The sequence below is a fragment of the Myodes glareolus genome, chromosome 20 (genome assembly GCF_982192425.1).
Source record: "Myodes glareolus chromosome 20, mMyoGla1.1, whole genome shotgun sequence".
In the NCBI taxonomy this organism is placed as follows: domain Eukaryota; kingdom Metazoa; phylum Chordata; class Mammalia; order Rodentia; family Cricetidae; genus Myodes; species Myodes glareolus.
In genome coordinates this window covers 12,770,544-12,786,062 of record NC_142045.1, presented here as the reverse complement: position 1 = coordinate 12,786,062, position 15,519 = coordinate 12,770,544, and the positions used below count along the sequence as shown (strand labels likewise).

The window sequence follows — 15,519 nt, the reverse complement described above, 5'->3', positions numbered from 1 at the left end:
TCAGTACTCCCAGTGAGGCCTTGAGGTAGAGAGCAAAGAATCTGAGCACCACGGTAAAGGTTGTTCTATCATCGTTAGCATCTAGAGTTTGGTAATCATGAGTTCAGGCTTACTTCTCATTGTGGGATGTGCTGTGTTAGTCTTGGGACAATTGTCTTTTTGAGGTCATTGACATAATGACTTTACAGAAGCAGAGGAAGAGAGTCATCAGGTGACTGTGACCCTATGCCGCAGCCCTCAGATCCTCAGAGACAAGGTTAAGCAGAAGAGGGGTGGGTGCTGGAAATTTGTTGTAAACTACTTCCTCACACTGCCTGCAAACACAGGATTACCTGGATTATGCCAATAATGTAGAACCCTAAGCCACCAACCTTTTTGCATATTTGAATAAGGTAGGTTAGATGCAGCATTTTGATTCCCAAGTAGTTGTCACTAACAGTCTTTTAAACATTTCTGAGTATTTTTCAAATTTTATTCAAACGCTAGAACTCTTGAGATGAATTAATTTAATAAGCTATGATAAAGATAGTTCATTTTATATTTAGAAATGGTGACATTTCAAATGTCAGAAACACAGTGTTTCATTCCAGTTCCCTATTTTACAACTCCGACCTTTCTAAAACGTCATAGTTTAAACTGTGAGTACTCTAGACTTAAGCTGAACTAGTCATCTACTTTTGTGAAGTAGCAGCCATTTGGGCTATATGCAGGTGAGATCTATATATGCCAGTGTGGCTCCAGTCACCACTGTCCCACCGGCTCATTTCCTGGTCCATCACGTGCAGTGATGCCCTTGGAGTACTTGCTTCGCCTCTTTCTGAGCTCCTGTCCCCAAGCCAGATATCTGCACAGTCTAGCATGTTCAGAAGACAAGAGTAGAAACTCAAGGGGACTTACTTAGCGTTTGGACTAGAACTCACAGTCACTTTTGACACATCTCATTAAGTCCAGTAAAACCTCTCTGCTCATCACAAGAAGGGATTTAGGAGCAGAGAGCTGTTTATTGGTCTTCTGGCTGTTTAGCCCCAAAATAATCACACAAAAACTGTTTAAATCACTGCTTGGTCCATTAGCTATAACTTCTTATTGACTAATTCATGCATATTAATTTAACCAATTTCTATCAATCTGTGTATGGCCACGTGGCTGTGGCTTACCGGCTAAGGTTCCGGCATCTGTCTCCCTTGGGGCTACATGGTGTCTCTCTGACTCAGCCCTTCTTTCTCCCAGCATTCAGTTTAGGTTTCCCTGATTATGTCTTTTCTACCCTATTACCCCAAGCCAGTTTTTATTCATTAATAATAATAACAGCATAATGAGGGGAATCCCACATCAGGAGAGAGACTGAGCAATACCACTGCTCCCTTCACAGTGGAAGACTTCAAAAGTGACATATGGTCAGACAAGGAAATATTCCTAACTATTGGAGATTCAATATTTAGGTCTAATCTTGACAAGACAAAACAAGCCAACATGTCCAACATGTGTGACTATAAAATATGTATTTCTGAGATGGTTAATAGTTCTGACTTTTTTCCTAAAGTATATATGCTCTGTTTCCAGCATCAACACGGCCATTCTACACCATCTGCAATTCTAGTCCCAGGATATCTGATTCCCTCTTCTGGCCACTTTGGGCACTTGGAGCATGTACATGCATGCCAGCAAAAATCATACATACAAAATAATATATATGCATATATATTCGTGTTATATATATATACACGCATATGCCTACAAAATACTTTAATGCTATTGTTTTAATTGGTTTTAAAACTTAAGAAATACTTTTACAAGCTTGAATACTTTTTCTTAAAAAAATAATAGCAAGTGTTTTTAATATAATTTTTGTTGCTGCTATTTGTGTTTGTTTTAATCAATTACTTCATTTCTCTTTTAATTTAAGCTACTCAGATGAATTAAAAGAACAAGTTTTGAAATAGACACAAAATTTTTTATTTAAAACCTTAAATATCATACAGATCACCCTCTCTAAGACTTTATAGACATCCTAAATAATTTTATCCACACTATTTGTTCAAAGAAAAGTGACGTCTTTGTTTTTCTCTGAATACCTAATAAAACTCTTTACATTATAGAATATAGTGATTTTAAAACAAATTTCTAAATATCTGAAAACATAAAATAAAAGGAAGAAAGTAAGAAGAAGGAAAGTTTCTATCACAATAGTTCACATGAGAAAGAAATTATTTTAATATAAGGGTAAGCTGATTGAAGAAAGGAAGATTGCAGAAAGATTATATATATAATATATATACACACATCTTTATATCTATAAAAAGATATATGATTGTGGCTGACTTGATATATATATAAACAGATGATAGGTAGATGGGTGGATGAACGGATATATAGATAGGAAGGTAGATAGCTAGATAGATGATATATGGATAGATAGAAGATAAATAGAAACACAAAGAGACAGTCAGACTTTGGAATGTCATGTCTTGGCTCTCGTGAGACCAAATGTTAGTGTCTTGAGATTAATTAAGCACTGAAAGCTCCCATGTACATGTATCGGGTCATCCTTCCTCGAGTGCTTTTAGTTGCTCAGTCACTATCTAGCCCTTTGCATCCTCATTATCTGAACAGAATTTTAATTAAATAATTGTTTCTTTCAACACTGACAAGGTACAGGAAGAATAAAGGGGACTCCAAAACTTGACACATTGTAGAATATGGGGAATAAAATATTTTAAATATAATCATATTTTATGTAGAACTGGCCCTTCAATATCGTCCTCTCATTCTCACATTTGTGGCATGTAGCACACACATGAATATGAGCACACACCTAAACATGCACATACACACACATAAATAAATTTTTAAAATGAGTAAAAATTTTTAAAACAAAGTTTTGTTTATTTTAAGGTTTTCAAAAGGTAAAGTGATGCCATGTTTTGTTCTTTTTTTCATGGTCTTATTGCTATCCTTGCTCTAGAGAAGAAGTATGCCATAGTAATTTTTTTATATGTGTGTTTATTTTACTATTTTCATGGCTTCTGCAATGCACAGGTTGCATACGTGTGTTTGTAATCCTGTGTCTCTTAGTAATCAGAGCTGTTCTGAGAATGTTAAGTTCTAAGGTGTCTGTCTTGTGCAAAAGTTATATGCCACAATATTTCTTTGCAGAACGTTTACTCTCAGAAATTAGCTACATATCTGGGCAGAGGTGGCGCATACCTTTAATCCCAGCACTTGGGAGGCAGAGGCAGGCAGATCTTTGTGAGTTCGAGGCCAGCCTGGTCTACAGAAGCTAGTTCCAGGACAGGCTCCAAATCCACAGAGAAACCATGTCTCAAAAATCAAAAAAAAAATAGCTACATATTATGGATCACAATTTGCTACTCAGATACCAACTCTCAAAAGAAAAGCAATTTATTCATACAAATGTATTTATCTTGAAGAAATTAAGCCTCATATTATACATTGCTTTGGTCTAAACCTGGTGTATTGTGTTTAGGTGATAACCCTGGCCAGTGGGAATGTACCACACCACACCATCCACACACAGCCAGTTGGGAAGCAGTTTGACAGAGTGGATGATTTTTTCATCCCCACCACGACACTTATTATCACCCATATGAGGTAAGCGCTAAGATGAATGACCCATTTTTAAAGTTTTCTCACTAATCTTAATAAAAGACACACACAAAAAAAAAATCAAGAAGCAGTTTATTTATAAAACAAGTGCAAGTAATAGTCACATGTGATTTTTAGCTTCTCATATGTGCTCATGCAATTTATCAGGACTCGTGGGGAACTTACCGCCATGAATTTCTTTTCATGCCTAATGAACAAACTTCTAAGAGCAAAGGTGTATTTTGTTATTTGAATCAATTTAACTCTGATACTTTTCTAAATTATTATCAGTTTCCCCCCCATGATCTTATAAAATTTGTATATTTCCTAAAAAAAAAATGAAATCATTCGGATGAATGAATTAAGTCTCAAATGGAGAGAACATGTGTTGTCATGCGACACAAGGAAGAACCACAGGGTCAGATGTCTGTTCAGTGTATTTGATAATACCACAGTTTTGGCTTATGTTGAGATCAATATGAAATCCCATTAGGAAGTACAATAAGTTCGTATGAAATGTTTGAAGCATAATCTTACTAAAGGGGTACTTTTTCTCTCCATCCAATTATTTACAGGGTGTTTAGGTAACATTCACTCAAAGAATGGTATCTGAACAAGCCCCACAGCAGTGGTTGAAATGCTCGCCTGCGCAGACGGCATTCACATCAGCCTTTTGAGCCATTCTGGATTACTGCACATAGTTGACATATTGTCATAAAATTGTGTTTTTAGGCTCAGAAGAATTTCCACATAGCAGATCATGGGGGCTCATGATAATTAGAAAGACAACCAAATATTATCTATAGCCAGAGACATCATTTAATTTCATTGCTGTGCATTATTGAAATGAATTTAAAGTTGTGATTGATGATCCTTCTAATGCTCTAGCATTTATATTCCTTTAGGACTGTATATTGACATACATGACTGCCTAGTCTGTGCTCTGTAAGAAATTGAAGTAATGGAGAGTAAACATTAACTATAACAATCCTGTCTCCACATAGAACCCAATTTTACTGAACAGAGATGATCATCAAATTTCCTATATTTCAGCTCAAAGTAATTGTTCCAACTGCTGCAATAATGCTAATCAATAACAACAACAACAAAAATATTGTTCCTGTTTCACAAATTAAATTGTTTATATACAGTTTCTTTAAAAACAACTAGAATTTATTCCACACTTGAAGCACCGTGGGAGTTAACATGATTTGTTTTACCAATTTTGTGGAATAAATTGTCAAGTGAATTTCCCACGTGTGTGAATGTGTTGGGACTGGATTTCTGTGATCTGTGTATTCATAATTTGACAGTGCTTCCTCACTTTTGTGTTTCAAATATACTTCCACATCTTCGGGAACAGCGCGTGGCACATAATGAGTGTTTGATGGATATTGACTTTCTTCCTCTGCCCTGGCATGTCATTAATCTGCTTTATTCCCCAATTGCATCATCTTTACCTCATATAATTGATATCTTAAAGTCTGGAACACACCTGGGCCAGAGTCAGGACCTTATATTCTTAATGTCAGAAGTGAGGGATGCTTAATTTGTGTTTGTCAAGGGAAGGAGAAAAGCGACACATGTCCTATGATTTGGCGTGGGGAAGAGCTGTCTTTCAGACATACTGGGTTTCTCCGTGTCACATAACATCCAGGCCACATGGATTGCATGGATTGGAGAATAATGGCAGGAAATCCCGAGCCCGGGTTGAGTCCCAAGGAAAGGATTGCAATGTTAAGCTTCTTTTCTTCCGGCTTTCCACGGGACTTATGGCAGAAAGTAGGGGGGGAAAAAAAACCCTAAGAACATTTATGCAGCTGGAGTTAATACCCCATGCAAGCCTTGGGCCCAGTCAATGTGGAGTCTTGCTCTCTGTGAATACCCTTCGGTACAGTCAGAGAGATGATCACAGGCTGCATATGCACTGCTCAGCCCAGTTAGGGGGGATGAAGTCCCTCTCCCCATATTCAGCTCTGACTTCCTTTGCGAGCTGCTGGTGTTGGATCACCTGCTGGTCACTGCAACACTGCTTGTCCTTGCCAGTCATCGTCCTTGTAGGTATTGATAGTTTCTGACATTGGCTGCTGCTTTTTTTTTTTTCGTCAAGTTCAGGTGACCAATTTATAGAAATCCTGTGAGACTTTGTTTTTCTGCATATGGAGAGGCAACTCCTGTCATCAGCAACACTATTGTCACTGTGTTGCAGCATACAATTCATTTCATTCTAAAGACTGATATGAAATATTGCTTGAGTACTCCTTTGTCCAGTGATTGCTGTCTGGACAACTCACGATTGACATAGGTAAACAGCATTACTTTGGGGTTGGATATAATTATGCTAAAAGTCTATTTATTTCTTGCTCTGGCTTCATTCATATATTTAACCCCTGCCCCATATCTTCATCACCTATTTTGTTTCTGTAAATATAATCTTTAGGCATATTTATTCTTGTCTCTAAGGTAGGTCAAGATGGAAGAATTTAAAATACCAAAATGGATATGATTGTTTGACTCCAAAAAGGCTTCAGTATGCATACATCCTTTGTATTTTTAATCCTTTTAGTTTATATAGTGAAATACATACTCATAGGTTTGAATTTTAAGGATCATCAAATTTTCAGTTCTGTGATACATATGGACACATGTGACATAATATGTACATAACTATTTGTGTGCATGTGTGTGCTTGAATACTTTTGATATCTATAATACAATATATCGTGTTACAAAATTTAAATGTACATGATGAAATACCATAATGATGTCACTTATTATACTAGATTTTTATCAACATTGTTTATAAAAGACATTAAACTTCATAAAATTCGGAGAGTTTATTTGAACATACCAAAAAAAAAAATCTTGAAATCTCAGGCTGTTTAGGAGACTTTCTTTTCTTTTAGTTCTCCATGTTAGAGTTCAAGTAGAAATTTTATTCTTACTATACTAAATATACTGATGTCAGGTGACACAGGACATTCCTAGAAGTTACGGGAAAGTTCGAATGTTATTACGTGTCTAACTCAAAGCAAATCCTGTGAGGATTGACAGAGGCAGTAGCACCACTTTCCTTCCTTTTCTCATCTCTTTCTCCATGCAGTGTTCTAATGTGCACATGTCTAGGCACAAGTGTCTGTCTTCATGCAATGTTTTAATGTGCATGTGCCCAGGCACAGGTGTCTTTCTTTGATCGAGGATTGAGTTGCAAATTTGACTGAGGGGATCTTAACATGAACACAGATCAAAACAGAATATTGAAAATTCAATTTCCATGTGATTACATTGCTCTGAACAAGACCCACGGAGTAGAGCAAGCGAATGCACACTATTGCTCATGTAGAAAGGCGCTTTTCTCATTTCCCCCCATTTCCCTCTCTCTATTCCAGTATGATGCTCTTCTGGACTGAATTCCTCAGTCTGGTTGACCCTTCAGTTTTGGAAAGAACTACCAACAAGGCTAGTTGGTAGGCATTCCTTTGTGAGTGTGTACATAGAAATGTTTGAGGAGCAAACAGTCAATAAGACCTTAAAGACATGTGAAGTCTCAGATGGGCCACAGTCTAACCCATCCCAGTGTCAGCACTTCATATCAGCTGACACAGCAACACCTAAAGTGAGAAGCAGGAGGCTCTTTCCTGCTGTCTGAGAGTGTCTACACTGCACGTTTCCTGTTATCAATTAGAGCAAAGAAATGGTTAAGAGGACATTGGGTTTGATATATGTTCCCTTAAAACTCCTCCAAGGAGAAAATATTTCTCCTGCAGGGAAAATAAACATTCTGTGGAAGTTAAAGTACATCATTCCCCTTCATTTCTATGAAATATGTTGGAGCAAAATTATATATATAGAGAGAGGTACACATGTGTATATGTGTATACTGAGACATAGATCAGTAAAGCATTTTCTTGTCAGAGACGGAGCAGGGGTGTGGAGGCACAATGTTCCCACTCAAGTTGGCAGCTGGCATTTGATATGTTCTCACAAAAGGAATTGAGAAGATATGTTGTCCAAGAGCATTGGACGAAAGTTCCATCTCCTGATAATGAGAGGCAATTCAAGGGATGGCATTATAGCCTTTAATTTTAACATTTCTGAGGCAGAAGCAAGTAGACCTCTGTGAGATCAAGGCCAGCCTTGTTTACAAGATTTCCAGGCCTACTATGGCTAGGAAGTGAAACTCTGTTTCAAGAATAAACAGGCAAACAAACAAACAACAGCAAAAACAAAACAAACAAAAAAGAAAGAAAAAAAGAAATGCAAAATTATTTTTAAATGCAAATCTCATAAAAAACCCTCAATTGAGTGCAATATTTTTCTTATTTCATTGATGCTGATAACTAATCAACTCATACAGAGAAATAAGATAACAAAAGCTAAACAAAAATGTGTCTAAAGGAAGTAAACCACCAAACTCTGATACTCTCAAAATGAATACTGAGAAGTTATGAGTTCAGAATACTTCTTTATTTCATTTCTGAAGATCAAACAGAAGTCAGCTTTAAATTGGAAGAACCTGTCAGTGAGCTCACCACACCCCAAGGGCCAAGCTATTTATAAATTGTTTAATAAAATGGTACATACATACATATATACATACATACATACATACATACATGTTTAACATACACCCACATCTGCAATTTATTCTTTGCAAAACTTCCAGTAGGTTTATTTTTAGAGGGGGATTGTGTTTGTGTGTTCAAAGCATGGAATTTGGAAATACTGGATAACTTCATTTTATTTCATTTTTAAGTTAACTTCTGAATTTACCATACACAACAGTGAACTTCCTGTAAGCATTTTGTCCATGTGTACCCATAGACTTGGTTAAATGAGCTTGTGTTGCCTGGTCTGTCCACTCATCTCCCTTCCTTGGTCCCTTTCTCCCAAAATATAGTTCCCCTTCATCCTTGGGTCACTACCATCTCCACCATTACATAAGTTCACTTCCTTCTGCTCCTGCGTTCCTTTCTAGTTTTATGATTTACACCACCCACACACATATGCCTATACACATATGCACACACGCACAAATAAAAATGCACACACACACATACATATCTGGAGTCTACATATGATGGTAAATATGCCATTTGGCTGACTGGTTTATTTCATTTGACATAACTTTTAATTTATTTTCATGAAAATTTCATTTTTTTCATTTTTCTCTGACTGAAATTTTCATTGTGCATATGTTTCACATTTTATTTATTCATTAATCAATAGATGAACTCTTAGACTGTTTGGACTTTCTACTTAAGATGTTTAGTATAGCAATAAACAATAGTGTGCAAGCATTTCAGGGATACCTTGACTAGAGTCCTTCAGGCATACTAACCTGAACAAGTTTACTTTTCCAGAAGCTTCCATGATGTTATAAATGGTAGTGACATCTTCTTTTTTCAAATACGGAAGCATGTTCTTCTTTAGCCTTTGATCTATGATTTCAATCTGCTTTTTTTAAATGATCACTGGGCATACTTTTATTTTAACACTATTTTCAACACTATTTTAACACTATTTCCTGTAGTTCAGTGATGCTATGTATGTGAACACTTAAGCTCTGTACATCTGTGCATGAGCACTTGTGTATGTATGTATGTGTGGAAGACAGGCACGCATGCATGCACACACATGTGAGCAAGCACACACACACACACACACTTTTTATTACTTCTTTAGTTACAATGTTCTAGCTATCTAGTAATTCCCTACAATTCCAGGACTCTCTCAATTATACTTTACTTGTATTTAAAACAAAACAAAACAATGTTTAGTGCTTCAAATGTTTGAAATATGCAGCCAGAAACTCCATTAAAGAATTTTTAATTAATCTTTTCTGACAGATTTCATTGTTGTTCAATGGAGAAAGTGAACACACTTTCTAATCATCCCTAACCAAAAAGCTATCAAAAATGAATAAGTACTCCCAAATGGATACTTAGTTTTCTCTGAGGTTTCACTGAGGAAATAAACCACTCTTAGAGGTAGTCCCTATGCCCAGCAGTAAATGCCCAACACAAAGATACTTTATGTCATTTTGTAGGACTTTTGTCTCATACTGTTTCTCAGTACGTGTTTTTAAACCAAATTGTCACTAACAATTAGGATAATGAATTGTTCATTATAGTATCTCCCACAGTGGTTAAGGTAATTAACACTCAATATATTTTTATGGAAAAATAGTTGTCTGAACATCTGATTAGCACAGAGATTTTTCAGGAAAATAAGTATGGTGGGCTAAGTCATAACATTAGTCTACTGGAGATTTCTTTTTAAAATTAATTAATTAATTAAAATTTCCACCTCCTCCTCACCTCCCTTTTCTCTCCCCCTCCCCACCACCCTCTCCCTCTCTAGTTTTAAGAGCAGTCAGAGTTCCCTGTCCCGTGGGAAGTCCAAGGTCTTCCCCCCTCCATACAGGTCTATAAAGGTGAGCATCCAAACAAACCAGGCTCCCACAAAGTCAGTCCATGAAGTAGAATAAGAACCCAGTGCGATTGTCCTTGGCTTCTCAGTCAGCCTTCATTGCCAGCCACGTTCAGAGTGTCCATTTTGATTACATGCTCCATCAGTCCCAATCCAGCTGGCCTTGGTGAGCTCCAATTAGATCAGACCCACCGTCTCAGCGAGTGAACTCACCCCTCGTGATCCTGACATCCTTCATATTCTCCCTCCTTCTGCTCCTCATTTGGTCCAGTGTTCCAATGTGGGTCTTAAGGTCACGCTCAACCTCCTTAGCGATCAGGGAAATGCAAATCAAAACAACTTTGAGATACCATCATACACCTGTCAAAATAGCTAAACTCAAAACCACCAATGATAGCCTATGCTGGAGATGATGTGGAGTTAGGGGAACACTCATCCATTGTTGGTGGGAATGCAAACTTGTGCAGTCACTGTGGAAATCAGTGTGACGGTTTCTCAGGAAACTGGGAGTCAACCTCCCTCAAGACCCAGCAATTCCAATCTTGGGATTATACCCAAGAGATACCCTATCATACTACAAAAGCATTTGTTCAACTATGTTCATAGCAGCACTATTTGTAATAGCCAGAACATGGAAACAACCTAGGTGGTACCCCTCAATAGAAGAATGGTTAAAGAAGGCGTGGAACGTATACACATTAGAGTTTTATTCAGTGATAAAAAACAATGACATCTTTAATTTTGCATGCAAATGGATGGAAATAGAAAACGCTTTACTGAGTGAGGTAACCCAGACTCAAAAAGAGGAATATGATATGTACTCACTCATAAGTGGATTCTAGCCATAATTAAAGGACATTGAGCCTATAATTTGTGATTCTAGAGAAGCTAAATAAAAAGGTGAACCTAAAGAAAATCATATAGTTATCCTCCTGGATATTGGACGTGGACAAGATTTCCAGGCAAAACTTGGGTGCACGGAGGGTGGGAGTGGATGTAAGGGGAGATGGGTAGAGAGAGGGGAGAAGGGGAGGATTGGGGATATCTTGGGGGAATGAGATGGGTGGGATGTAGGAAGTGTGGATATGGGAGCAGGGAAGTAAATTTCTTAATTAAGGGAGCCATTTTAGGGTTTTCTAGGGACTTGTCTCTAGAGGGTTTCCCAGGTCCAAGGAGAGGTCCCCAGATTGTTCCTTGGGCAGCAGAGGAGTGGGTGCCTGAACTGGCCTTGTCCCAAAGCCACACTGATGAATATCTTGCATATCACCATAATCTGGCGATGGATGGAGATAGAGACAGAGATCTACTGGACTTTTCTCTGTGACTTTATGTACAGAACAGGGAAAGAAATGGCCAGCAGGAATTATCTATGTGACACTTTAGGGTGGCAGCCAGTACTGAGCATATTTGGATCACTGGAGTTAACTCAAGAGTGCAACCATGCATAGAGGCATACTATCTTTGGAACTTTTCTTAGTGACTTTTAAATTATAGCAATGTTGATGCAGTCGCTGGTTTTCTTTTTCTTGGTCCCTAATCTATAAGGCTTGTAAAAATTCACAACTACTTTTCTAATTTCTGTTAGAAAATTAGAAAGCACATTTTATCAGGAAAATGAAGTGATGATAGAAAGCGCAAAGTGTTCATTGGGGGTAAACAGTGGGTCAGGAGTCACAAGACCTTTCTTAAGCCACCAGGTGAAAAGAAGTGGCTAAACTTTGTGTGTGTCTAGAGTTCTTTTTCAAGCTTTTTCAGGTTTTATGTGGATATAGTTGACCATGTTGAAGTGCCAATTTGTTGTAAGGTGGATGCTAGTTTGTTTCCTAGCTGCCCAAACTCCCAAAATAACCACACAGAAACTGTATTAATTAAATCACTGCTTCGCCTATTAGCTCTAACTTCTTATTGGCTAGCTCTTACATCTTAATTCAACGCATTTCCCCTAATCTGTGTATCACCATGTGGCTTACTGACTAAAGTTCCAGTATCTATCTCCGGTGGCCCCATGGCTTCTCTTCAACATAGCTCTCCTCTACCCTATCAGGCCAAGTCAGTTTCTATATTAACCAATAGTATTCACAGCACACAGAGGGGAACCCCACATCATACAACTGTCACCCAGATTCAGAAGGGATCCCTTTTGCTCCTATGCTGGCTCTCCACTGTCAGGTCAGTGTCAGTGAGCTTGCATTAGCTCAGGTAAGCCCATCATGGTCTTGACCCATTTGCTCATATTATCACCTCTACCTCTCTTTGACTGGATTTTGGGAACTCAAGCCAGTGTTTAGCTGTGAATCTCTGAATCTGTTTGCATTAGTTGCTGGATGAAGGTTCTATTCTTATTTCATTTAGATTATGAAAAGAATTTGTGATTAGACAAAACCTTAAACACTGAGAATATTATATAGTTCTTCTAAGCCTTAGAGAATCTTGCTTTTTTAAAACTCAAGTTGATTTCATTATAAATATTCTAGATGGCTTGTTTGAGATTTATATCTCTCATTCAATTCTAAAAATTCCCTAGGAGATATCTACTCTGTGAAGATTTTTTTTCCTTGTTCAAAGCAAAATATACTGAAGTAAATATTTCATTGGTTTCTCAGTTTTTATTTCAAATCAACTCAGTTTATAAAATAAGAAATGATAGATTAGGCTTATAAGTAAGTCATAACTCTATCAGCTTATGGCTAATATTTCTGCAAAATATGAAATTTATTTTCATAAAAAGAAATATATCAAATGGGAAGACAATGAATGAAATGGCTTCGGTAATTGACATTGGAAAGATTTATCCCACAATCTGTATAAAGCATTTGGGATTTGAGCTCTGAGGTAGGAGATCCTTAGTAAATATAAAGCCCTGGGTTCTAGCAGCAGCAACAACACTGAGGACAAATCTATAAGGCTTGAGAAACCTTGTTCATTTGTTCATTTTAATTAAGGGTTTAATATTGGTATTAGAGAAAGCAAGTCACAGTTTCCCCAAGTGTCTTAAATCTGATTAGAGCTCTTTATGTGGAAGCTTGTGTAACAATGATGACATGGGAGAATTCTGACAAAGACTGGATTATTTTTTCTTAATATCAACATTGAAGTTATCAAATAACAAACACGCATGTATTAATTAGTTAGGATTAGGAATATAAATGTTTAAACACTCTCAGAACAAGCTATTCAGTTTAAATAGAGAGTCAAGGTGCATCAAAAATGCAAAATTATTGCTCACGGTTACTTCTGCATTCTGCATGGCACAACATATCCTCTGGTCTAAAACTATACACCGATCCTACAGTAATTCACCTCAGAGCCTTTGAGGTTAAAAAGTCATTAGTGAGTTGAAATAAAGTTTTGATGGAGACTCTTTTGTTTCCTTGAGGCTGAGAAGAAAATGTGTCAAAAACACGAATCTCCAAAATAATCACTGAAATGGGATATCTAGAAAGTCCTGAGGCATACTTTTGTTTTTATGAGAGTACCCATCTTGGCAGTGGGGTAAATGTTCTTCAGAAATTCAGAATGCCATAAGGGAATAAGATGGAACCCCATTCAGCTGGAGAACGAGGTTGTTGGAGATTTTCTGTGGGTATGAGGAAAATCAGGATCAATAATTACAGTTATGTGGTACTATTCTCATTGGGCACTCAGGATAAATGAATGTCACACAGCCCGTATAAAGTTCTGAAGAGGGCATGCATTTTTATGAAAATAAACATCTTGGCAGTATAGTAGATGTTCATTAGAAACTCCATCCATGCTCAACACAGTATGTTCATTGTCACTGGTGTGGAACATTCTGAACATTCTCTTTTCCACACATAAGGAAAAATAACTAATGGGCATGGCATGGCTAGGTGACCTGCAGATCATCTTACAGCTTTCTATGACTGCAGTCATCCAAGTTGGCCCTACCTGCTTCTGCAAAGGCTTGATGTTTCTGAGGAGAGAAACCACCCACCTTCACTCTGCATTCTCAGAAAATGTTCCCAGCTAGGAGATATACAGTTCTTAATTCAGAGACAGCTAGCATTCGCCATCACTTGGTGCATAAATGACTTAATTTTTGAGATATAAAAGTCTTCAAGTTTTAGTTTGCTTCAAAACATACCTTTTTTCTGGGTTTACGTGTGTAAACAGAGGACACCGTCAGGTTTTTGTGTAGAACAGGTGTCCTATATCCTAATTATTTGGTATTGTGGGCTAATCTGCAATGCAAACTTTTATTCTTTGTGTTTTTAGCCTTTATTCATCAAAACCACCAGAATCTTTTCATTTCATAAAATGGGTACTAAATTCTCAAAGAAATTAAATAGTATGTTCAGCACTGTATGGCAATTAAATGACAGATCTATAAAATAAAAACCTAAGCCAAGGGCTGGTAGCACACATCTTTAATCCTGGCACTCAATCAGGGAGGCAGAGGCAGGCAGATCTCTCTGAGTTCGAGGCCAGCCTGTTGGACACAGGGATAGTTCAAAGACAGTCAGTATATGCATAGAAACTCTGTCTTGAAAACAAAACAAACAGAAAAACAAATAAACAAAACACGAAGAACAAACCAAACCAAATCTAATAAAATGTCTATACTCTGTTGGGAACTCAGAAAGTGTCTTCCAAATGACTTTGTTTTTCACCTGGAGCTGGTGATTCCAGCTTACCACCCCCCCACACACACATATCTACACCCACACACATAGCCACACCCACCTTTTCTTTATATATATATATATATATATATATATATATATATATATATATATATATATATATATATGTTTTCTTTTTGGTTTGTCAGTACAAGGTTTCTCTTTGTAACAACCCTGGCTGTCTTGGTCTAGAACTAGCTCTTGTAGACCAGGCTGGCCTTGAACTCACAGAGATCTGCCAGCCTCTGCCTCCTGAGTGCTGGGATTAACGATATGTGCCACCACTGCCCGGTATAATATCTAATTTACAAAGTAACTTTTTTTTTAATGTGTGGGGAGGGAGGTTGTTTGTTTTCTTTTGTTTTAGGAAGGCATGTTGAAACTATTATGTCATCAGATAAACTTCTGAAACTTGTTTTATTTTGATGTATACATATTGTTAATGTGCAATAACTACTGTTTCATATTAAATGACATTGGTTCAATTAAGCTCTATAGATTATAGAATATTTTATGTGAAGTTAGTTAGTGATTATAATATGTGGTTTTTATAGTTTATCTTACTCTAGAGGCAAGAAAATTCCTATTTATTATTTCAACCTTATCAAAAAACAACCTTGATAATTGTCAATGTATTAAAAAACAACTATGGATATCCATATTTGTACTCACTTAGACCCAATCACTGGCTTAAATTTCAGAGAAGACACAAGTTGACTTCAAGATTCTGGAAAATTTTGGAATTCATAGACTTTTATTTCCCATCTGTTATAGCAGAGTACATAGTCTCTTTCACAGTATTGCTTCACATATGATAATTAGTCTAAAAATCAAGCAT

At 37.1% G+C, this 15,519-nt stretch overlaps 1 protein-coding gene across 4 annotated transcripts in view; it reads left to right on the top strand.

The window, feature by feature from the left end:
* Fstl5 (follistatin like 5) overlaps window positions 1-15,519 on the top strand; it is a 501,743-nt gene that overhangs the window by 459,884 nt on the left and 26,340 nt on the right. For all 4 annotated transcript variants that reach the window (XM_085682503.2, XM_085682502.2, XM_048424769.3 and 1 more), the window contains one exon: window positions 3,488-3,612. In XM_085682503.2, the coding sequence (XP_085538629.2) occupies window positions 3,488-3,612 (125 nt within the window). The remainder of the gene's footprint in view (window positions 1-3,487; window positions 3,613-15,519) is intronic.